The 25,344-nt window shown below is 51.7% G+C and overlaps 1 protein-coding gene across 6 annotated transcripts in view; it reads left to right on the forward strand.

Moving 5' to 3' along the window:
- The window catches only part of LOC123443657, a 46,181-nt gene that overhangs the window by 11,899 nt on the left and 8,938 nt on the right, over positions 1–25,344 (forward strand). For 2 of the 6 annotated variants that reach the window (XM_045120136.1, XM_045120133.1), the window contains exons 5-9: positions 2,267–2,449; positions 2,819–2,885; positions 3,017–3,114; positions 12,110–12,295; positions 14,801–15,160. In XM_045120136.1, the coding sequence (XP_044976071.1) occupies positions 2,267–2,449; positions 2,819–2,885; positions 3,017–3,114; positions 12,110–12,295; positions 14,801–15,160 (894 nt within the window). The remainder of the gene's footprint in view (positions 1–2,266; positions 2,450–2,818; positions 2,886–3,016; positions 3,115–12,109; positions 12,296–14,800; positions 15,161–25,344) is intronic. The other 4 variants (XM_045120134.1, XM_045120135.1, XM_045120138.1 and 1 more) reach the window with 4 other exon arrangements.

The following is a 25,344-nucleotide window of genomic DNA, read 5'->3' on the forward strand; positions in this document are numbered from 1 at the left end:
AGCCGGCCCAAGGCCCCTCAAGGTTGATACATGCCTTGGGACATCATCCCAGGCCGTGGGCCCTTTAGAAGGAAGGGCCCTGAGTACTTGGAGCGCAAGACAAAGACGCGCCGGACTCGCACTGCGGCTTTGCTGGTTATGGTTCTCAAGAACTGATCCCGAGCGTGCATGGCAAGGACTTGACCTCCAGTTCTCGCATGTGGAGCATGCGCTGTTCTGGGCATCCTCCTACATGGTCATCGGGAACGGCACGACCGCCTTGCTCTGGGAGGACCCGTGGATCAATGGCCGCTCCGTCCGCGAGCTCATGCCTCACCTGTATGACTGCATACCCAAGCGCCGACGCGCGGCCAGATCTGTAGCGGACGGACACAACGATAACTCCTGGGCACGCGACATCCATGACACTTTAGGCCTGCACGAGATCAGTCAGTACCTGCAGCTCTGGCAGATCATGCAACACATCGAGTTCTTGGCTGGCCCAGACCAGTTGATATGGAAATGGACAGCGAGCGGCATCTACTCGGCGAAGTCATGCTACTTAGCCACATTCCATGGATCTACGACTTGCTACTCATGGAAGCTCATATGGAAAAGTTGGGTGCCACCGCGGGTCAAATTCTTCCATTGGTTGGCCAGCCAGGATCGCTGCTGGACTGCCGAGAGGTTGGCCCGCCATGGACTGCAGCACCATCCTCGCTGCCTCCTATGCGATCAAGAGCCCGAAACCTTACGACACCTGCTGCTGGAATGCCCATTCGCCCGCGAGGCATGGCATGAGACCCTGGCCTGGCTCCGCATCCCAACACCTATACCGAGCCGTGAGCCATCACTCATGGACTGGTGGATGCACGCCAAGGAGAACACGCCACGGATCCTCCACAAGGCCCTGAAATCAGCCGCGCTGCTCGTGCCCGGGATCGTTTGGAAGCACAAAAACAGCTGCGTCTTTGACGATGCAACACCATCCATGTATACGCTTCTAGATAGGATCAAGGACGAGGCCCGTTCTTGGGCGGCCGCCGGGGCACCTGCCCTCCGCCTGGTGATTCCACAAACCTGGGATGTGCACTGATCGTAATGTAATTCATGTCCTAGGATGATTGTACTCGAACTCCTCCTTTTCAATGAAATGTTTGCGTTTTCCCAAAAAAAGACAAGGAAGCCGGGTCCCAGGAGGATTCCTCCACCTCCTTAGATCGGCTAGGATTCTTGTAACCCCATGCCCAGGCATCCTTTATAAGTCGGGGCAGGGCTAGTCAATAGGGCATCCAATCTTATACCTACCATCACCCCTTGATTCACTGTGGGCTCCACCCATGTCTACGAAGCATGCATGCATCAGCGGTAGCATTACTTAGCTACAAAGTGAAGGCAGCAGCAGTAGGTCGGCAAGACCATTTTCGTTTTTACTGTTGTAGGTCAGCAGTGACGTATTGGTAGGACATGATGTAACTGCTTATGTCAACTAGGCTAATAGGTTGGTTCAGTTCACTATATAAGGAGCACTACTCCATTTTCTTTTTGCGGGGAACTCCATCGTTGTAATTCATTTCACTCCATCAGCCAAAGAGCAATACTAGTACTACTACTACAAGAGCCTCTGTATGCTGTTCACTAGTGAGTGTGAGTGCTTCGATAGTATACTTGAGTGCAAGTAGTAGTAGTGTGCAGCCGCTACTGTGTGAGTTCCTCCGTTCTTGAGCGTTGCCGCAGCAAGTGTGCAGCTGTCTACTATTTAGTCCTCTGCTAGATTGTACAAGAGAGAGGTAGCTACTCGGCAGTAGTTTGGGCTAACATACACCCATATACATTAATCTAACACGAGCAGGAGTAGGGGCTTTACCTCCACCCTGAGGGTCTAAACCTAGATAATCCGGTCTCCTGTTTCCCTCTGCTCTTTCCGGCTAGTCACAACAGCCATCGAGGGGTCTGCCGGATTCTACCCCGACAGGCACCTATAAGTTAGCATGTTGCAATTTAAAATTTGGCATGTGGACTATCTAACCGCTCACTATGTCTTTCAGTGTTAACCTTCGACTCGTGTGAACTTTACATCTGAAAGTTGTAAAATTGACAAGCAGAAAAAAGAGTGCCAAAACAATAAAAACTACTTTAGAAAAACATACATACAATGTTCAAACGGGTTCGATTTGTAACAGAAAAGTGGGTTTACACCAGATACACCATCTTTTTTGTTTTTCATAACCCACCTTAGTTCTTTTGAGTAACTATTATAGCATTTAAACTTACCGACCTATTTTAGTTTGTTTTCTTTGAGAAGTTGTCAGCTCGGAGCAACCAGTGTGGTACAGAACATAGTGGCCAACCAGTTGAGGATTATGAACAGTCAAAGAAAGGCAGTGATTGGGTGAAGGAGCAGTTGCCAATCGAGAATGGCAAGCACCACATTGTTGACAAGAACAACGGGAATCCACAAAACAGAGAGGTAGTTATCCTTAAAAAAACCGATGCAATAATAGGGGTTTTGAAGTTTGTCGGAATTTGTGTCGAATAATGTATAGGGCTACATTTGGACTTGGTATTAGTGGAGGGTTTTGTGTTGGAGTAGAACACTTATAACCTGTGCCTAATATATAAAGGCACCAGGTAGCCTATGTCAATTTACTACACAATGGAGGAGAACCCGAGTAAGGGCTGCCAGAGTGTAGGCATCACCGAGCTCCGTCATCAAACATCGCCTCGCCATACTTTCTGCAATTATTCAATCGCTAAAATCCTAACAGACTTTTGGTGATACTACTTATAAATTTCTTGTAATGAGTAAGACGTTAATAGACTTCTAAATTTCATGCAGAAGTTGAACTTAGAGTGTGATAATTCAATACAAGGTGGCGTAACTGCATTGAAGGCTCATCTTACTGGTAAGAGCTGCCTGAAAATTCCAATTGCAATGTCAAACAAAGTATTGAACTTTGTTGAAGAGAAAAGAGCAGTGCTCCATCTTTTGAACAGCGAAAAAATTGATCGTGTTAAGTGTTTTCTTTCTGCTTAGGATCAGAAGAGGAAGGGACTGTACCATGTAAGAATGATCAGCAACCTTCAAATAGTGGTGTGCATATGCAAACATCGGAGAAGTGCGCTATTGATGAGGTATACAAAGTTAATCTAGTATCATTTACCATGTCAGGTTGATCAACAACCTTCAAATGATGCTATTTGGAAGTTAAACATTATTGCTGATCCATTTACTTTTTGTTACTCCCTACTTCATCGTTTTCAAATATCATTTCTACTGTCTGAAGCCATTGTTATTGAAATTTTGGTCACTGATAAGATTCTCACTCAGGAATGGCATCATTAGATTTGTTATCAATGTTATTTCCATCATATATGTTTATATTTTTACTAACATACTCCCTCTGTAAAGAAATATAACAGCGTTTAGATCACTACTTTAGTAATCTAAATGCTCTTATATTACTTTACGGAGGGAGTATAATAGAAAACACTATCGGACAAAGTTGTGTATTGGAGAATGGGGACTGCCTTGATGTAAAATAGGATGGAGATAATACAAACTCGCGTATCATGCCATTGGTACTTCGTGCAGTTTCATGAAAAGAAAAGAAGAGGAAACAAAAAGAGACGGCACAGAAATTGATTTATTCTTTAAAGAACATTAAGTGGTAAGATTTTATAGCTTGGGCTCGCGACATTGAGGGCACTCTCGGCATCCACGAGATTGGCCAGTACATCCGCCTCTGGAACGCCATTGAGCACACCATCCTGTTCAATACGCCCGACCAGCTCACCTGGAAGTGGACCAGGAACGGATCGTACTCTGCCAAGTCCTGCTTCAAGGCTACCTTCCAGGGATCCATCCCCAGCGCCTCCTGGAAGCTCATATGGAAGAGCTGGGCACCACCCCGGGTGCGCTTCTTCCATTGGCTTGCTGACCAGGATAGATGCTGGACCTCCGATCGCCTAGCTCGTCGTGGGCTGTAGCACCACGACCCTTGCCTCTTGTGCTGCAGGACCCCGAGACGATGGACCACTTGCTCCTCCGCTGCCCCTTCTCCAGGCAGGTGTGGCAAGACGTCATCGCCTGGCTTCGCTTGCCGTGCACCGCCCCCAGCCACGAGCCTTCCCTTCTTGCCTGGTGGCATCGCGCCAAGCGGAGTATACCGCAGCCCATCCGCAAAGGCTTCGCTTCCGTGACCCTGCTGACCCCGTGGATGATTTGGAAGCACCGCAACAGCTGCGTGTTCGAGGGCACCCAATCCTCGGTGAACGACCTGGTTACAAGGATCAAAGACGAGGCGTCCCTCTGGACCAAGGCAGGAGCGGCTGGTCTCCGCGTCATCATCCCCCAGACCTGGGATGTACACTAGCTATATGTTTTTCATTACCAGTAATGCCCCTCCTAGGAGGATTGTAACATAAACTCTACCTTTTCAATACAAACAAACGCATGTATCTCACGGCATTTTCTCGAAAAAAAAAACTTGTGTGAACTTTGAATCTGAAAGGTGTGAAATTGATGATCTGCAAAGGAAATAGTGCCAAAGCAGCGAAAACTGCTATTACATGAGATTTGTTTTTCCTGGGTATTTCTTAAACCTGGAGAAGAAGCTTACACCGGATACATCATCTTTTTTTTGTCTTCCTAACCTATCTTAGTGTTAGGAAAGCAACTTATCATTATTGAAGGCCCAATGGGCATATATATATTACACATGACTTGAGGTGCAAGGAAAGTAAACATAGACTAATAAGGACTCCTAGACTAATACTAATAGACTAATAAGGACTCCTAGACTAATACTAATACTTCCTAACATCCCCCCTCAAATGCAAAGCGTATGCAATAGCATTGCATTTGAAGAAGTGTAATACTAAAACAAAAATGATAATCCAAATCCACGTCTTGAGAGTGTCGTCGTAGCATGAAGAGTCTTCAAAACTTGTCGAGTCGTCGAAGGAGAGAACGAAGAGATGGCACATCAGAGGTAGACACCGCATCACTTGAAGATACAAGATAAGTATCAAGTGAAGATGGGTTGTCAAAAGAAGATGGCACATCAAGAGAATAAAGCATTGCGCGGAAAATCATAGTCCACGACAACCGTCGGCGAAAGAAGCTCGGCAGATAAGGCACGATGGACGTAGATCTGTTAGGAATAAGCAACTTGTATTCCCATGAGGCCATAGGCCAGTATATATACATGTACAGGTCGTGGCCTATATGCAGGAAACCCCTTATATATTGGGATAAATACAAAAGGGTACATGACTTATATTATAACTCTGACACCCCCCCTCAAACTCATGGTGGATGAACAACACTGAGTTTGGAGAGATAAAAGCCATGTTGTGCTCTAGTCTGGGCCTTCGTCAGGAAATCCGCCAACTGTAACTCGGAAGGCACATACTGAAGAGCAATAACCTGATCCTGCACAGCAGCGCGCACATAGAAAGCATCAACGCCAATATGCTTGGTGAGCTCATGCTTCACAGGGTCGCGCGCAATGCTAATAGCACCGGTACTGTCAGATAAGAGTAGAGTCGGTGTAGTGACAGAAACACCAAAATCCTGAAGTAACCACCGTAACCAAGTCACCTCTGCCGTCAAAAGAGCCATCGCTCGCAACTCAGCCTCTGCACTCGAACGGGAAACTGCAATCTGTTTCTTCGTCTTCCAGGCAATGAGAGAACCACCAAGAAAAACACAGTAAGCAGAAAGTGAACGGCGATCTGAAGGATCACTAGCCCACGTAGCATCCGAATAGGCCTGAAGCTGTAAAGAACTGGAGCGAGGAAAGAATAGACGGTGAGAGATCGTGCCCCGAAGATATCGGAGAACACGGAGGAGATGACTATAGTGAACCGATGTGGGAGCAGAGACGAACTGACTCAGAATATGAACCGGATAAGAGATATCCGGACGAGTGACAGCCAGGTAAACAAGACTGCCAACAAGATGACGATAACGCGTCGGGTCAGGCAGGGGATCACCATCAGTAGCGCATAGGTGAACATTGAGCTCCATAGGAGTCTCAACAATGCGCTCATCAGTAAGAGCAGCACGAGCAAGAAGATCCTGGATATACTTTTCCTGGGATATAAAGAAGCCATCAGAGGTAGAAGAAACTTCAATCCCAAGAAAGTAGCGAAGAGGTCCAAGATCAGACATAAGGAACTGCTCACTAAGACGGGCCTTGACAAAGGCAATATACTTGGGGTCATCCCCAGTGATGACCATATCATCAACATAGAGAAGAAGAGTCCGACCACGAGGAGAAAGGTGAATAAATAATGCTGGATCATGAACACTGGGTGAAAAACCAGCGGCAGTCACCACAGAGGCAAAACGCTCAAATCAGGCACGGGGGGCTTGCTTAAGGCCATAGAGAGAGCGACGAAGACGACATACCATGCCATCAGGAACAGAATACCCAGGTGGTGGCTGCATGTACACCTCCTCACGCAGCTCACCATTAAGAAAAGCATTCTTAACATCAAGCTGAGAGATAGACCAGTGGCGTGTAGAGGCCACGGCAAGAAGTGTACGAACAGTGGTCATATGAGCCACAGGAGCAAAAGTCTCGTCATAATCACGACCATGCTCCTGCTGAAAACCACGAGCCACAAGACGAGCTTTGTGACGCTCAAGAGAACCATCAGAGCGAGTCTTAACCTTGTAGACCCACTTACAAGTGATGGGACGAACTCCGGGAGGAAGGGAAACAAGATCCCACGTACCAGTGCGTTCAAGAGCAGCAATCTCCTCTGCCATCGCAAACTGCCATTCAGGATGAACAACAGCCTGATGATAAGTAGTCGGCTCAAGAACAGCAGCACCAGCGGTGGAAAATCCAAAGCGATCAATAGGCGGACGAGGACGAGAACGCAAACCATAAGTAGGCTGAGATGAGGATGACGACACATCCACAGAGGCATCCACATAACGTGAACGACGAGTGTAACACTGAGGAAAAGATGGAACAATGGAAGGAGGAATCGCCAAGGTAGAATCGGGGAGTGACGACGAAGAAGTCACCGGAGAGGAAGGTGTAGACTCCGGTGACATGCTAGACGAGGAGACCGTGGAAGATGGTGGCGACAAATCGACTGGAGGTGGAGAAGCAGAGGGAGCGGAACGAATAGGCAAAGGCTCGACAGGTGTGATAGGTGTATCAGGAAAAGTGAGAAAAGAGACATCGTCCACTGAAAAGGTCGAGGAAGATGGGCGTGGGTAGAAGGGACGAGACTCATCGAAAGTCACATCCCGAGAGATACGCATCCGACGACCGATAGGATCCCAACAACGATAGCCCTTATGCTCATTACTATAGCCTAAGAAGACACACTCAACAGACTGAGCGGTCAGTTTGGTGCGTTCGCGGGGGGCAAGAAGAACATAGCAAACACAACCAAACAAGCGAAGCATCGAATAATCAGGAGAACGATCAAAAAGACGCTCGAAAGGAACACCACCCTGTAGAGCAGCGGAAGGCTGAAATTGATGAGATAGGTGGAGGTGGAGACGGCCTCAGCCCAAAAATGAGGCAGGAGAGAGGCAGCAATCATCAATGCATGAGCCGTCTCAAGAAGATGACGATGCTTGCGCTCAGCCACGCCATTCTGAGCATGAGCACCAGGACAAGAGAATTGAGAGAGAGTCCCTTGCTCAGCAAGAACACCACGCAACATCTTAGAGATATACTCGCCAGCGGTGTCAGCACGAAACACACGAATGGGAGAAGAGAACTGAGTATGAACCATGGCAGCAAAACGCTTATAAATGGACAACACCTCACTACGAGAATGTGGCCCGCGACAGGGAGACCCGACGTCCCCACAATTCTTCGTGCTCGCTGTGGACACCCTCAGCTGCCTCATTCGACACGCCCATGAATGCAGCATACTCCGCCCGCTTCAGCCCGGACGCGGTATCCCGGCGATCTCCCTCTATCCCGACGACGTCATGGTGTTCTGCCACGCCACGCAGGACGACGTGGCTGCCATCAAGGGGATCCTCACCGTATTTGGCAGAGCAACCGGGCTCAGAGTGAACTACGCCAAGAGCTCAGCTACCATCATCCATGGCAACCCCAAGACTGCGGAGATGATCACTCAACGTGGATGGCCGGTGGTCGAATTACCAATCACTTACATGGGCATCCCGCTGATGCTCCGTCGCCCCACTGGGGCCCAGCTGCAACCCCTCGTCCATTCGGTGGCGGCCAGGATCCCGGCATGGAAGGCATGGCTCATGAACAAAGCTGTGTGACTAGCGCTGGTGAAGTCTGTCCCGAGCTTGATACCGATCCATCAGCTGCTCGCATTTGCCCCTCCAAAGAAGACCATAAAATATCTCGAGAAACTAGAACGTGGATTTCTTTGGGCCGGCCATGCCAACGGAGGGCACTGCCATGTCAACTGGCGCCACACCTGTCGACCCACAGAATATGGCGGACTTGGGATCCGCGATCTGGAGCGCACCGGTCTGGCTCTTTGGTTCCGATGGCTGTGGTTTGCCCGCACAGACGCCGAAAGGGCATGGCAAGGACTAGACCTACAGTTCACTAGAGAGGAGAGTGCGATGTTTTTCGCATCCACCACTATGGTCCTTGGGGATGGATTGACAACCCTTTTCTGGGAAGACCGCTGGATACACGGACGATAAGTTCGGGAACTCGCCCCCCTGCTATACCAGTGCATCCGCAAGCGGCAACGCAGAACGAGAACTGTGGCAGTGGGACTCCACGGGAACACCTTGGCCCGTGACATACAAGGAACCCTCGGGATACACGAGATAGGTCAGTACCTGATGCTCTGGCAGGCTGCCCAACAATTCGCCCTCTCGAATGAGCCTGATTGGCTGCTTTGGAAATGGATGGCCAATGGCATATACACGGCGCAGTCCTGCTACGCCGCCACATTCCATGGATCCACCCGCTGCCCCTCATGGAAGCTCATCTGGAAGGGCTGGGTGCCGCCCCGCGTCAGATTCTTTCACCGGCTCGCCAACAAAGACCGATGCTGGACGGTAGCGAGACTTGCCCGGCGTGGCCTGCAGCACCACTCGAAATGCTTCCTCTGTGACCAAAACCCAGAGACTATCCATCACTTGCTTCTAGCGTGCCCATTTGCTAAGAGCATGTCTAGTAGAGCCCTCAAACCCTTAAATCTAAAACCAGTTTTAAGGGTTGAGAATTGGCAATTTTTGACACTTATAACGGAATATTCCGTTATAAGGGTTGGGTTTGAGGGTTCTAGTCTTTGCCCCAACCCCAACCCTTAAAACTGTCATTTGACATATCACAATTTTCATCATCTCAATAACACCGAATAGTACTTTCAAACACATAATAATCATTCAATTTATTAGAACAATGTTTTGAAGCAAATTATAATGATTGTTCGAATCAAATAGGACATAGAAAAGTAACCAAAGGTAGATCATGGGCCTTGGCGTCGCCCAACCAACTGCCACTGGTGCTCTACTAGATCATCCCGGAGCTGACCATGAGTGTTTGCATCCTGAATCTGACGATGTGCTTCAAGGAAAGGTTGTACGCGACAAGGGTTTCTTTCCGGTTCCACACGAGTACCAACATTGTCATAGAAACAAGGCAGTTTTAACCCTCTCTCATCCTCGATGATCATTTTGTGTATAATCACACAACATTTCATGATGTTCTCCAAGGTTTTTTTGTCCCAAAAACGAGCTGGACCCCGAACTATGGCAAATCTTGCTTGCAAAACACCGAAAGCTCTCTCAATATCCTTGCGGGCTGCCTCTTGTGCCTTTGTGAAATGAGCCTCTTTTCTGGTTAAGGGCACCCCATTTTTCTCCTTGATGGACTTCACAAGAGTTGCCCAATCGGGGTAAATTCCATGGTGAGATAGTATCCCATTGAGTACTCATTGTCCATTATTTTGTAGTTGCAAGTTGGAGCATCCCCAGAAACTAATCTTTTGAACAAAGGAGATCTATTGAGCACATTGATATCATTGAGTGTTCCTGGCAAACCAAAAAATGCATGCCAAATCCATGTGTCCTCCGATGCCACGGCCTCAAGCACAATGGTAGCATCACGACTTTTACCGCAATACATTCCTTGCCATGCCTTTGGACAATTTTTCCATGTCCAATGCATGCAATCAAGACTACCAAACATCCCCGGCCATCCCCTTTTTTCACGACGACCAACCGGAATCATCGGACAACGCATCCATCTACACAACACAAAACAAAAAATTTAGTGTTGCTCTGTAACAAAAATACAGGAAACAGGGCCGGCCGGAGCTCGTTGTGGAGGAGGCCGGCGGTGTGGAGACAGAGGGAGGAGGAGCAGGGGAGCTCACCTTGGACGGCCCGCAGTGGAGGAGGCCGGCAGTGTGGACGAGCTCGGGGCGGTGGAGGAGCTCGGGGGCGGTGGTGGAGGAGCTCGGGGCAGCGGTGGAGGAGCTCGGGGGCGGCGGTGGAGGAGCTCGGGGCGGGACGGCGGTGGTGGCCCGAGATGCGGCCGGCGACAGTGGAGGAGCTCGGGGGCGGGACGGCGGCGGCGGCCCGAGATGCGGCCGGAGGCGGCTCGGGTCGGCGCGGGGGCGGGACGGCGGCGGCGGCTCGGGGGAGGCGCGGGAGGAGGTTGGGGACGGGAAATTTCCCTCCCGCGCATGGCCGGATCGAAGTGAGGGTTGGGGTAGATTTTGCCCCCCAATCCTCACTTCTACAGGTTGGGAGAGGGTTTGCAGGTCCGATCCATAATTTTTTTTGAGGGTTTAAGGGTTAAGGGGTTCTAGTCTACGCGTTTTTTTTGCCCAACCTGTCGTGGTTTTGTCACGGCAGATGTCCTCGTGCAAGGACTTAGGTGTGAGGACATCGCAACCATGTGGCGGCTTGAGAGGGGTTGGTCGGAATCGAGAGACGCGAGTTTACCCAGGTTCGGCCCCTCCGATGGAGGTAAAAGCCTACGTGCTGCTTGTGCTTCATTGGTGAAGATGATGATCTCAATTACAAGGGTGCAGACTCGCACCTCTAATCTCGTGGGTGTCTAATCTGTCTATCTCATGATTTGTCTTGTCTAGACCTAAGTTGTGTATCTTGTCCTTCTTGGGGTGCCTTACCCCTCCTTATATAGGTGTAAGGGGTAGGTTTACACGTAGAGTCCTACTAGGAGTAGGAATAGGACTAGTCTCTCTTGAATCCTAATCTGGGTCTTGTTTCCTTCTTGTGGGAGTCTTTCCTCTTCTCGGGCCTTCTGTGTGAGTCGGCCCTCATGGCCTCTCTATGAGTCGCCTTATGCCAGATTGTACGTCGGGCCTTGGGCCTTCGTCATTTGTCTGAGTCGCCTACGGGGTAATCTATGAGCCGCCCGCTAGGTCACTGCTCAGTCGCCGGTGAGTCGCCAAGTCCTTGGCGGGTCATACTTCAAGCCGGGTTACACTGCAGGGTATATCCCCGACACAACCCGTAAAAAAACGGTTATTTCTGTTTTTTTGAGGGTTTAAGGGCTCTACTAGACATGCTCTAAGCAAACTTGGCATGCCATCCTGGAATGGACGCACATACCAGCGCAACCACCAGGTAACGAACCTACCATGCAGGACTGGTGGCAACTGGCGAAGGCGCAAACCCCGCCCGCACTCCACAAGGCTCTACAATCCATCACGATGCTGGTCCCTTGGATGATTTGGAAACAGCGGAATGATTGTGTCTTCAACAATGCGAGACCCTCGATAGATGCACTAGTTGACAGGATCAAAGTAGAAGCCAAATGTTGGGCACAAGCTGGGGCACAAGGGCTGAGGGTTGTACTGCCCGCCTCCTGGGACGTCCATTGATGACGAATTTGCATTGTAACAACACCTCTTAGGAGGCCTGTAATCTCCCACCTTTTCAATGAAATGAAACACAAACGCTCCTTGCGTTTTCTCGAAAAAAGAACAGCGAGAACTACTGTTTGGTAGATGATATACTTGTTGTTCATGGGGTTTTCTTAAACCTTAACATGAAGTTCACACGAAGTTTACACAGATGCATCATCTTTTCTTCCTCTTTGTGACCCATCTTTATTCTTTCAAGAAGTATTTCATTTGAACTTACCCACCGTTTTTGGTTGTTTCCTTTGAGAAGTTGGCAGCTCGAAGTAACCAATGCAGTAAAAGACATAGTGACCAACCAGTTGAGAATTATGAACAGCCAAAGAAAAGCAATGATCAGCGAGAGGAGCAGTTGCCAGTGGATCCTGGAAAGCAGCATGTACTAAACAATGAGCATCAGACTCTGGACAAAAACACTGATATTTCACGAAATAAAGAGGTAGTTCTCCTTCAAAAGCCCATGCAAACAAATTATGTACCATCCAATCTGTCCTGTAGTAAGGGGTTAGTTGTGTTTGTGCTATACTGCTATTGAGTTATTGGTTAGTTTTGACCTCATTACTGTTAAACTTTGGTGAAACTACTTAGATGTCTTATAGTGAGTAACACTTCCATAGGCTTTTCTGAATTTCTTGCAGAAGTTGAAAGTAGTGTCATAATACAAGGTCTTTCATTAATATTAAAAACTTTTTTCTGAGATCTGAATCATGTGTTATGCCTTCAGAAAAAATTATTATAAGACTGAAAGCACTTTCCTTATTCTGAATTTAACATTGACTGTTGGAAGAGTAGGAATTTTGTGTCCTGGGCAGCTCGCGCTGTCCCTTTCAATTTGGGCATGAAAGAATTTTCTGTAAACCTGACAAAATTAATGATGTACACATGATGTAATGCCAATCTAAAAATTTGGTATGCAAAATCTTTCATGCTACTGGAAACCAAAGAAGACAAGCAGAAGCAGCACTGTAGAAATCTAATGTACCTTTCAAGTTTTCATGACTCGCTGCTTTTCTATTTTGGTTCTTGATATCAGTGACATACTGGAATATGAAACCTCCCCGGCTTTTGTAACATTATGTGATTGTATTATGGATTTTGACAGAATTTTGAGGGCATTTTATCATGAATTGTATGTGGCCTTGGTGATAGGGGACATGACCTTCCTCGATTCGCCCCCCTGCTGGAAACTAATTAGCATACCTTTGCAACATTGAAAATTGCTAGACAACAAGCATATGGTTATAATTTGTTTACTGAAGGAGAGAGCGCATATGATTTTGTACACATGATGAAACAATACGCTACATGAAAATTTGATGTGTTTCAAGATCAATTCTAAAACTAACAGTTACAAAAACTGAGAAATAAGTAGTAATAGCCCCTCTTTCCCAAAATAAGGCGCGATTGAATTTTTCTGGTCTTCATCGCACAACTTTCACTATGATTTTCACTTATTGTACGCCAACAAAATTAGTATAAAGACATGAAATAAAATGATTTCGCAAGACAAATACGACAACACCATTTATACATGTTCAATCCATGTACTTTGGTATATATTAATGTCTAAGTGGTGCACCAAAGGCCATGCAAAATCAAGCATGCCTTACATTTTGGGAAGGAGGGACTACACTAATCCAGTGGTGTTTGGTATCTCTGTTTTTTTTTTCCGAGTCTAGTAATCTTGTTGCACAACCCATTAAAAAATGGTTGTATGTCCAGCATGAAGTTCATTTATTTTCAAATCAAATGTAGTTGAGTTTTTGGCCATTTACAACGCAGCAGTACATTGTACACCCTTGGTTTACGTGTAGCCAGGATAACTGTTCATACGTGTATTGTAGACTATGCATGCAAACTAATTATGATGTAACATTCCTACCGTAGCTCCATGGAGCTATGAAACTTCATCCATCGAAGAATCGGTCACTTCTGGATTTGGCATATTCGATTTCAAACTTAGGTAGTCCCTCCTAATAAATTTAGATCGAGGACTACTGTTTCAGATTGTAACTTTTAGATTAAAGGGTGCTTCCCTCAACGAGTGATAGTACTGGCAGTTTCAAGTGGTTGGCTTGTCATCTGTTTCAACAATTGTCTTCATATCTTTTGTTAGCTACTAAGATATCTGTCCATATATTTGTCCGCACAACCTATTTGTAAGTCACCTGAACTGTAAATTCGCGTAAGATGATTCTGGAGAGAAGACATGTGCAGCCCCGAGGCTGAGTACGGCAGCGCCGTGATGAGTCCGAGGGTTGACTGGTTTGGGTGGGGAGGTGCAGGCTCGCCAGAGAACTCTAACGCTGGGGAGGTTTAGACAGATGGCCTGGGGCAGCGGTAGCACGGCGGTGGGGGAGGGCGAGGCGTGCACAGGAGCGCCTCTGGCCGCGGGTGGAGGCAGCAGGCCGCCCGGCTGGCGCTAAATCGGGTGGCCAGAGAAAGGAGAAGACGGGAGGTTAAAGAAAGAAGATGAGATGTCTGATTTCGATCCGATGGCCCAAAAAATTGACTTGCGCAAATTTAGTTTTCAGGTGGTATACAAATAGCCACTCCCATACTTTTTTGCTTTTTCTATTCTTCTGATAGGTGTTTAGTGTAATTCGATACCTGTGGCCTTTGGCGTCCTCTACGTAGATCTCTGTATCTATGATTAATATACTAAACTTTGATATGGGGTCCTTCCCTACTCTTCTCAGATGTAAAAATGGTGTAATCATATGCTTTGTTTTGTAAGAGTTATCTCAGAACTTAAAATCCAACAAAGGTAGGCGAATGATAAACAAAACTAACAGGAAAATTAGGGATATTGTACTCTTTTTTTCCTAGTATTTCAACACTTACTTATTTTTTCAAATTTCTACTAAATAAATTGGTATTTAATATATGTTTCTGTGTTGCTAATTTCTAATGTTTTCTTTTCTGATTCTACACTTATTTGTAGATATTGAAACATCCTCGGAAGACCAGGTTTAACTTACGGAGACATATTGCTATCATTGATGAAATTGCAAGGCATTGGAGGTGTAGATACTGTGGTATGGATGGACATGGCAAAATATCTAGGCTCCATTATCATCTTGCTGGTGTCTTTCGTCATCCTAAGTGCACGAATGTCCCTAAAGAAGTTTCTGCAAACGCAAAACACCATATTCTAATAAAGAGAAGGCCCAGGATGAAAAAGACTGGGCAGCAAGCTCCTCCACAGCCACAAATTCTTGCGCAATCCAGTGTAATACTGCAGAATAATGGTCCAGCATTTAGCAATCCTCCACAATTGCCAATGAATGATTTGTCGAACGAGGTGAACTTTATAACTGTATTCTCATTTATATTATTTCCTGTGGCTATATTAATCTGTTCATTAATTTAAGACATGCTACTTATGTCAGTTTGGTTGAAACTGGAATGGGTCAAAGAGTGTTCAGGCTATGATTTATAGTTTCTGCTAGCTCTGTTAGTTTTGTGCCAGTTGTGGTTATTTATATAATCCATTAAGTATATTGTTAATTACTAATAATACAATCATGACTCGTTACACGAAACAATCAAAATATGACATGCGTTGGGCACCGCCGCGCGCAATTTTTTCCCACTGGTTAGCTAACCTGGATAGGTGCTGGACCGCTGATCGCCTCGCTAGGCGGGGCCTCCAGCACCAGGCCCGATGCCCACTTTGCGACCAAGCTCCCGAGACGATACGCCACCTTCTCCTGGAATGCCCTTTCGCCAAGCAGACTTGGCATGAGATTCTTGCCTGGCTCAGGATGACCACCGCAGGACCAAGCGATGAAGGCACGCTCATGGACTGGTGGCTGCGCGCCAAGCAAAGCACACCTACAACGATGCGGAAAGGTCCTGCCTCCATCGCCCTCCTCATGCCGTGGATGATTTGGAAGATGCGCAACGAGTGCATATTCGACGGTGCCCAGCTCCTCGTCCATGTCCTGGTCTCTAAGATCAAGGACGAAGCCGAACAATGGGCACGCGCTGGTGGCCGCGGCCTCAGGTTCATCTTGCCAACCACCTGGGATGTACATTAAATTTTTTCTCGAGAAAACGCAAGGAGTGCTTGCGTTTCATTTCATTGACAAGATGGGAGATTACAAGCCTCCGAAGAGGTGATGGTTACAAGGCCAGTTCGTCACCAATGGATGTCCCAGGAGGCGGGCAGCACAACTCTCAGCCCTTGTGCCCCGGCTTGTGCCCAACATTTGGCTTCTACTTTGATCCTATCAACTAATGCATCTATCGAGGGTCTCGCGTTGTTGAAGACACAATTGTTCCGCTGTTTCCAAATCATCCAGGGGACAAGCTTTGTGATGGATTGTAGAGCCTTGTGGAGTGCGGGCGGGGTTTGCTCCTTCTCTTGTTGCCACCAGTCATGCAAGGTAGGTTCGTTACCTGGTGGTTGCACTGGTATGTGCGTCCAGTCCAGAATGGTGTGCCAAGTTTGCTTGGCCAATGGGCACGCTAGAAGCAAGTGGTGGATTGTCTCTGGCTCTTGGTCGCAGAGGAAGCACTTAGGGTGGTGCTGCAGGCCGCGACGGGCAAGTCTCGCTGCCGTCCAACATCGGTCTTTGTTGGCGAGCCAGTGAAAGAATCGGACGCGGGGCGGCACTCAACCCTTCCATATGAGCTTCCAAGAGGGGCAGCGAGTGGATCCCTGGAATGTGGCGACGTAGTAAGACTGCGCCGTGTATATGCCGCTGGCCGTCCATTTCCGAAGCAGCCGGTCGGGCTCAGTCGAGAGGGCGAATTGTTGGGCAACCTACCGGAGTAACAGGTACTGACCTATCTCGTGTATCCCGAGGGTTTCTTGGATGTCGTAGGCCCAGGCGTTCCCGTGGAGGCCCTCTGCCACCGTTCTCGTTCTGCATCGCCGCTTGGGGATGCACTGATTGTCCGTGTATCCAAAGGTCCTCCCAGAAAAGGGTCGTCGATCCGTCGCGAAGGACCATACTGGTGGATGCAAAAAACATCGCACTCTCCTCCTGCGTGAACTGTAGGTCTAGTCCTTGCCATGCTCGTTCGGTGTTCGTGCGGGCAAACCACATCCATCGCAGCCGAAGCGCCGGACCTGTGCGCTCCAGATCGCGGATCCCAAGGCCACCATATTCAACAAGCCAACAGGTGTGGCGCCAGTTGACATGACAGTGCTCTCCGTAGGCAGTGGCGTGGCCGGCCCAAAGAAATCCACGTTGTAGTTTCTCGAGCTGTTTTATGGTCTTCTTTGGAGGGGCAAAAGCGAGCAGCTGGTGGATCGGTATTGAGCTCAGAACATACTTTACTAGCGCTAGTCGCCCAGCTTTGTTCATGAGCCATGCCTTCTATGTCGGGAGCCTGGCCGCCACTGAATCGACGAGGGGTTGGAGCTGGGCAGCAGTGGGGTGGCGGAGCGTCAGCGGGATGCCCAGGTAAGTGATAGGCAATTCGACCACTGGCCATCCCAGTTGAGTGATCATCGCTGCAGTGTCGGGGTTGCCATGGATGATGGTGGTTGAGCTCTTGGCGTAGTTGACTCTGAGCCCGGCTGCTCTACCAAACAAGGTGAGGATCCCCTTGATGGCAGCCACGTCGTCATGCGTGGCGTGGCAGAACACCATGACGTCGTCGGCATAGAGGGAGATCGCCGGGATGTCGCGTCTGTGGTGAAGCGGGCGAAATATGTTGCACTCATGGTCGCGTCGAATGAGGCGGCTGAGGGTGTCCACGGCGAGCACGAAGAGCTGTGGGGACGTCGGGTCTCCCTGGCGCAGGCCACAGCGAAACCAGATGGGTGGCCCGGGCTTGCCGTTGAGCATGACACGGGTGCTGGACGTCGCAAGTAAGATCGCCAACCACTCCCGAAATCTGGTTCCAAAACCATATCGGGCGAGAACCTCAAAGAGGAAAGGCCATGATATGGAATCGAAGGCCCGCGTGAGGTCCAGTTTCAACATGATCCGCGGAGCCTTTAGGTGGTGTAGCATCTTGAGCGATTGCCTAACCAGGACGAAGTTGTCATGGAGACTCTGGTTGGTGATGAACGCATTCTGGTTGCGGCTGACCAGGCCACCAAGTCTGGGAGCGAGCCGGAGCAATAGCACCTTTGTGAAGATTTTTGCCATGAGGTGTATCAAGCAGATCGGCCGGTAGTCTCGAAGTTCGCTCGCGTCGGCGCGTTTGGGCAGCAGGATCAGTAGCGCCTGGTTAAGCTTGCAGAAGCCACGACCGCGTAGCTCATACACTTGCTGGAAGATGTCCAGGATGTCTTGTCGAATAATACTCCAACAAGCTCTCTGGAATTCGGCCGTGAACCCGTCTGGCCCAGGCACTTTCCGCGCCGGGAGTAGTGTTAGAGTTGTGTCGAATATTATTGTACAAGGTAGGTTACAATTGGACTTGAAGTCATATGGTGTGTAGACAAGGTAGGAGTCGTGTCCTTTACCCCTAGCCTCTCATATATAGCGAGGGTAGAGCCACATGATGTAACATATGCCAACATAATAGCACAGGCGCGCAGGGGGAGCCGGCGGCGTGTGCCGGCGCCCAGGGTTGCCAGGGTACGGTATTGTGAAAGTGTCACGGGGAGAAGCGCCCGTAGTCATGCCCCGGGGATGTAGCCATATCGGTGAACCTCGTTAACAAATCTCGGTGTCGTGCTTGTGTGATTGCTTGGTCCTCGGTAGATCGACAGAGAGCCTCGGATTATTCTAACAAGCAGTTTGACGGCATTCCATATCTCCTCATGGCTGAATGGTGCATCTAGACTTGCTAAGTCGCATGGCTTGATGAGATTGTCCAGGTTGAGCGAGCATTCGCGGTCAGCAGGACGACCGAAGAGTTGGTCGAAGTGCGCGAACGCTGCTTGCGCCATCTCTTCCTGATCTGTGATGGTATGGCCGTCGACGGAGAGGGCGTGCACCTAGTTTTTCCGGCGTCGGTAGGAGCATTGCCTATGAAAAAAGGTCGTGTTGGCGTCGCCATCCTTGAGCGTGGTGATGCGGGAGCGTTGCCAAGCGATGGTGCGCTCGAGTGAGGCCAGCCCAAGGTAAGATATCTTGAGTTGCTTCCGTAGCCAGTCCTCTTGGGGCGAAAGCGCGTGTTCTTCTTGGGTCATCTCGAAACGCGAGATCAGCTCGCGGGAGATCGCCATCTTGTCCGGATGCAGCCGGTGGATTTGGCGCTCCAGCTGGTGAGTTTGCACGCTGTATCCTGGAGGCGCAGCATAAGGCGGCGGAAGGGATCCGGGACGTTCATTGAGCCCCAAGCCACACCGTTTCGCGGAACCCGGCTAAGCGTAGCCAGTAGTCTTCGTAGTGGAATGGTCGTCGTGCCGGGGATGTGGGTGAGCAGTCTAGCAACAATGGGCTGTGGTCCGACACGATGGAGGCAATGCAACGGAGATGGCAGTCGGCATCCGCGTCCTCCCAGTCTGAAGTGCAGAGCACTCTGTCCAAGTACACTAGCGTGGGTGGAGACTGCTCGTTCGACCACGTGTAGCGCTGTCCGTTTAGGTATATTTCCTTCAACGCAAGGTCGTTGACAAGGCGACGGAATCTACCCATCATGCGTCGGTTTAGGCTGCCCCTGCTCTTGTCTTCGTCGCGGAGGATTAGGTTGAAGTCGCCGCACACCATCCACGGCCCAGGGCAGTCTGCACGCACGTCTCTTAGCTCTTGCATGAATGCAAGTTTGTCATCATCATCCTGTGGGCCGTAGACAATTGTCAATCAAGAGGGCGTGCCCGTACCCGTGGTCACCTTGGAGGAAAGGGTGTTCGTGGTGAACAGTGGGTCCGTGATAGTCACGACCTTGCTCTTCCAAGCAAGCAGAATGCCGCCCCGCGTGCCTTGGGCCGGAAGGTATGTGTAGTCATCAAACTCCAAGCGGAGGGTTTCGAGCACAACCGACGAACAAATCAACTCCATCTTGGTTTCTTGAAAGCAAATGATAGAGGCAGAAGTTGTAACAATCAGCAAGCGGATGGCCGTGCGACGAGCGCGTGCATTTAGGCCATGCACGTTCCAAACAACGATCGTAGGGTTGTGATCCATGAACACATGATCGACGGGCTAACGCATGGTCGGCCTATGGCACGAGTGCATCATCGGTACTTGCAGGGGCCGGCGCTGTCATCGCCAAACATGCAGGGATCTCCCAGTCCACCAATGCAGCGATGGCCTTGATCACCATGAGCGGGACGGCGCAACAAATATGTTGTCGTATGCCTTCATCTCGATGGAAGTGATCCTCTGGTTCGTCCCAACAATCCCCAGAGTACGCAGAAGTTGAACCTGCGCCCTTCTCTCGGCGGTGGGTGGCGCCCCCGGATGGGGAGCAGCCGTTGTGGCCGAACGGCCGTGTCGCGGTGTGAAGTTAAGGGGCCGCCGTGGTTTTCTCCCTGGGGTAGGCAGGGCTGCGCTGATGTGCTTCGTGGCGGCTGCGAGGAACTCGCCCAGAGTCCAGCTGCGTGAAGTGGCAGCATGTCCACGGCTTTGGCGGAGCATGATCGGCGGTGAGGCGAACCTCCCGGTTGTAGATTGGCACGGGCCCTGTCGCACGCAGTTGGTGTTTGCCCATTCGTCGCGAGCTGGTGTGGTGTGGGCTGGGTCTCGGAACGCTGCAGGATTCTGACTGGGGTGTGGGGTTCATCTACAGAAGGGGCCAGAGTGGATTCCGTCTCGCATGCAGCGGGATTGGCCTCAGAGGCAGTGGGGTTGGCCACAGGGGCTAGGTGCCTCTCCCTCCGCACTTCAGCGGGTTCGAGTGGCCCTGGTGGCTCGTCTGATTCGCATGGCCCAGTTGCAGTTGCTGGCGTGGCGTAGACATCACTTTTCCCCAACAGGATAAGTGGACCGGCTGGCTGCGAGTCTGGCACCAAGCTCAGTACAGCCAGCTCTCGACAGTCCATCGGATGGGACGAGCCAGGCGTGGGGCTCGCGTCATCCGCCTCGGCCGTGCATCTCTCGGTCCGGTTTGCAACCAGTGGCGAGTCGCAAGCTGGCCCCGAGCCTGATCTCGAGCCTGCAGTGGCCTCCCACACCCCTTTGGTCAAAAATGGGTCTCTGGCAGTCTCCTTCGTCACGTTCCTGGGAGTCTCTGCGACTTGTGCAGCTTTGGTGGTCTGGTCCATTGCTGCGGTCCGCTTTTGCTTTCCTCCGCCCCTTTTCTAGCAATGCGACGAGCTCCCGTGGGCCCGTGCTGACCCGGCCATGGGGCCATGCCGCATCGCTTTTGTGGTACGGGCGGTGGGGCAACCACGCTGGCGGGCGCCGGCCATGAGTTGGCGACGGCAACACCATCAGAACGGGTGGCTCGGTTCCCAGCACGCCACAAGGGTGCGTCCATGGCCATGCCGTCAGCGCGGCCATGAGGTTTCGTGTCCGTACGGCGGCGCTTGCAGCCGTGGCGGCGCGTCCGCTCTTGGCCCGGGGCGCGGTTCTGGCCATTCCCCTCATGCGTGCCATCTCCTCCATTCCCCGCGTCCGGCTGGCTGCCGAGCTGTGGTGTCCTGCTCGTCGCGACGCGCGCCACTGCAATGGAAATCGGGTAGGTGAGCGTCCTGATGGTCAGCGCGTCGGAGCCCAAGCGAGCGGGGGTTTGCTCGACGATCTCCAGAACTGCGGCTCTCCGGATGTTGTCCGGGCAGTGTGTGCTTCCTGCTAGCCGAAATGTGGCCATGTCGGCCCGGGAACGCGTGTTGGTGTGGAGGCGCTCGATCCAGCATGACTCTCCAAGGATGTGCTCGGCAATGGATAGATGCCAGGCCTGGGCAGGGATGCCACGGAGCTCAAGCTCAACACTGAACTCGAACACACCAGAGCCGGCATGGGCAAGCTTGCTCCAGGGCCGGATGGAGAGGGAGAAGCGTGGCAGGTTGATGAAGTGGTCTCCGTCCAGCCGATGTCTGGTGGTATGAGTACTGAACAAGATCAGGAAATCCTGGGGGTGATGGGCATGCACGGTGAAGTCGCCATCAACAAGGTCGAAGGTGTTGAGGAGCACGTCGGAGACCTCGGCGCAGGACACGCGCGGCCTGTTGCCGGTGATGGAAGCGACCATCGCACGGCTCAGGACCTGCTCGGCCTCCTCCATCTCGACAGAGTGCGCCATGATCACTCTGACCGGCTCTTGCACTTGCCGGTCCGACGCGCTCCCGGGCAGCAGGCGCAGCGTGCTCCGGACTGGCAGGTCCGGCGCGACCGGTGGTGCAAGAGGGCGAGTCGTGGCCGTTGATGAGGCACTGCCTGCACCTGATGTCATTCGTGCAATCCCTCACCCGATGACTAGGATCGAGGCAGCGGAAGCAGAGTCCATCGAGTTCCTCCGGGGAGGGGCTGCGGCGCCGCTGCGGTGGCAGGCTGGGTGTGGCCTCTTGGCGCGGGCGGCGATAGCGGTTTCTGCGGCGAGGTTGCTGGTACCCCTCAGCATCGACCTGGACTCCGCCGGCGACCCGATGCACTTTGGAACGAGGGCTGAGGTGGGTTGATAGGTGTGGCCGGCGGGGGTCGGCGGCCCGCGTGCCGCAGAGGGGTGAGGGGGGCGGGGAGGGTGCGCGCGACGTCCCTGTACGAGTGCGCCGAGGACTCACTTCCCGAATCCGACCAGCGGTCGCCGGAAAGGGTCGCTCGGGGCTCGACAGGGTCAGCGTTTGCAGACGCCATGGCCAGGGAGGGCTGGGGGCTTAGGAGGTGGGTCACCGTCGGGGGTTTGGCGGGGCTGGGAAAGTGGGCTGCCGTCGGGGATTCAACGGAGGCGAGGCTGGTGGGGGGCTTGGTCAGGCAGGTGGAGCGGGAGGGAGGGAGCGGCATCAGAGAAGATTTGCCCTGTCAAATGTTTAGAGAAGTATGTACATTAAATTTATATTCATGTCCCTGCCCTAACTCTCTCTCCTAGGAGGGTTGTAACCAAACTCTATCTTTTCAATGCAATGAAACGCAAAAATCTCTTGCATTTTCTCGTTTTTTTTGGAAAATGCATATTTATTGGCTTCTCTTAGCAGGAACCATGTAATCTTAATCTCTTTTTATGCCACACTTTTTTTTGTTGAACCTTAAAACTGAAAAGATCTTGCTCTGATATTTTGTTAAGAGTTTTTTTTTCGAGAAGACGCAAAAGCCTTGCGTTTCTTTGCATTGAAAAGGGGGGTAGTTTACAGCCTCCGAAGAGGTGGTTACAACACGGTTACATGTAGGTCTAGTGGACATCCCAGGTTGGGGGCAAGGCTACCCTAAGCCCTTTGTCCCCAGCCCGAGCCCAGCACCTAGCCTCATCTTGTATCCTATCTAAGAGCTCGTTTAGCGACGGAGGGATGTGATCGAACACACACGCGTTCCTATGCTTCCATATCATCCAGGGGACCAGCAGCGCGACAGATCGCAGTGTCTTGCGGAGCGTTGGGGGGGGGGGTGGCGTCTCTCGCCCTACTCCACCAGTCCTGGATGGAAGCGTCATGCATCGGCAGAGGAACCGGGAGGTGCAGCCAGGACAGCGTCTCATGCCATGCCTGCCGCGCAAAGGAGCAGGAGATCAGCAGGTGTTGGATAGTCTCAGGCTCTTGGTCGCATGGGAGGCAGCGAGTGTGGTGAGGGAGCCCTCGGCGCGCGAGCCTTGCCGCGGTCCAGATCCGCAAGCCAGTGGAAGAACTTGACTTTCGGGGGAGCCCAACCTTTCCAAATGAGCTGCCAAGAGTGGCATGTCAATGATCCATGGAAGGTTGCCCGGTAGCAAGACCTCGCCAAGTAGATGCCGTTGGCCGTCCACTTCCAGATGAGCTTGTCCGGCTCCGAGGACAGATTGATGCTAGCGACGAGCTGCCAAGTCCTCAAGTATTGGCCTATCTCCTGCAGGCCCACCACACCTCTAATGTCACGGGCCCAGGCATTGCCGGCGATGCCTTCCGCCACCGTCCTCGCTCTTCTTCTGTTCTTGGGGATGCATAGGTATAGGAGTGGTGCAAGCTCGAGAATTGACTGCCCATGCAGCCATCGGTCCTCCCAGAACAGAGCGGTGAGGCCATCACCTACTAGCATGAAGGTGGATGCATGGAATAGGCCGCGCTCCTCAGGGGAGAACTGCAGGTCAAGGCCTTGCCATGCACGGTTGGCATCCGTCCTCGATAGCCAGAGCCAGCGGAGCCTGAGCGCTAGCCCCGCGCGCTCCAGGTCTCGAATGCCCAGCCCGCCGTAGGCGAGTGGCCGGCAGACAGTGCGCCAGTTAACGTGACAGTGCCCTCCCATTGCAGCCTCCCATTGCAGCCAGGACAGATTTAACCAATGCTAGCCGTCCTGCCTTGTTCATGAGCCATGCCTTCCAGGACGGAAGGCGGCCTGCGACGGCGTCTACCAGTGGCTGCATCTGTGCCGCTGAGGGCCGGCGAGTGGAGAGCGGGATGCCCAAGTACGTGATGGGCAGCCCCGCGGGCTGGCAGCCCAGCGCCTCCAGCAGGGCGTCGCCATCCTCACCCCCATGCAGGGTCGTGGTAGAGCTCTTGCCGTAGTTCACCCGCAGGCCCGATGCGGTCTCAAAGATGCCCAAGATGCTCTTCACAGCAATAACCTCCTCCATCTCAGCGTGGCAAAGCATCATCACGTCGTCGGCATATAGTGAAATTGCCGGAATGCTGCGTCGGGGGTGCAAGCGCCGGAGGATGCCGGTCTGGAGCGCCCTATGCATGAGGCGGGCCAGCGCATCGACCGCCAGGACAAAGAGCAGCGGCGATGTGGAGTCACCCTGGCGCAGCCCGCGCCTGTGCCAGATCGGGGGGCCGGGTACTCCATTGAGCATAACTCGCGTGCTGGCCGAAGAGAGCAGGATGGACAGCCATTCCCTGATCCTGTCTCCGAAACCATATTGGCGCAGGACCAGGATATGGAGTCGAAAGCCCGCGTGAGGTCGAGCTTGAGCATGATGCACGGCGCGCCCAGGTGCTGGAGCATCCGCAGAGACTGCCTGACGAGCATGAAGTTGTCGTGGAGCGTGCGTCCGACGATGAAGGCGTTCTGGTTGTGGCTCACCAGGCTATCAAGCTTGGGGGCGATGCGCAACGACAGAACCTTCGCGAATATCTTGGCGACGATGTGAATCAGGCAAATGGGCCGATAGTCGCCCAGCTTGTGGGCATCCGCGCGCTTGGGCAGCAGGGTGAGCAGGGCTTGGTTGAGCTTACCAAACCCTCTCCCTCGTAGCGGCGTACAGCTGCTCGAAGACGTCCAGGATGTCTTGCCTGATGATGCACCAGCAGGCGCGCAGGAATTCGGCGGTGAACCCGTCCGGCCCCGGTGCCTTGTGCGGCGGCATGCGGCTCACCACAACCCAGATCTCCTCGGAAGTGAATGGCTCGTCCAGGCTGTGCAGATGGCCGGGCGTGATGAGCTGCTCCAGGTCAAGCGTGTGCTCCCGGTCCACCGCAGTGCCCAAGAGCCCGTCAAAGTGCTCGAATGCAGCCTGGGCCATCTCCTCGTGATCAGACAGTACCTGCCCATCAACTAGGAGGCTATGCAC

This window comes from Hordeum vulgare, chromosome 3H (genome assembly GCF_904849725.1).
Source record: "Hordeum vulgare subsp. vulgare chromosome 3H, MorexV3_pseudomolecules_assembly, whole genome shotgun sequence".
NCBI lineage: Eukaryota > Viridiplantae > Streptophyta > Magnoliopsida > Poales > Poaceae > Hordeum > Hordeum vulgare.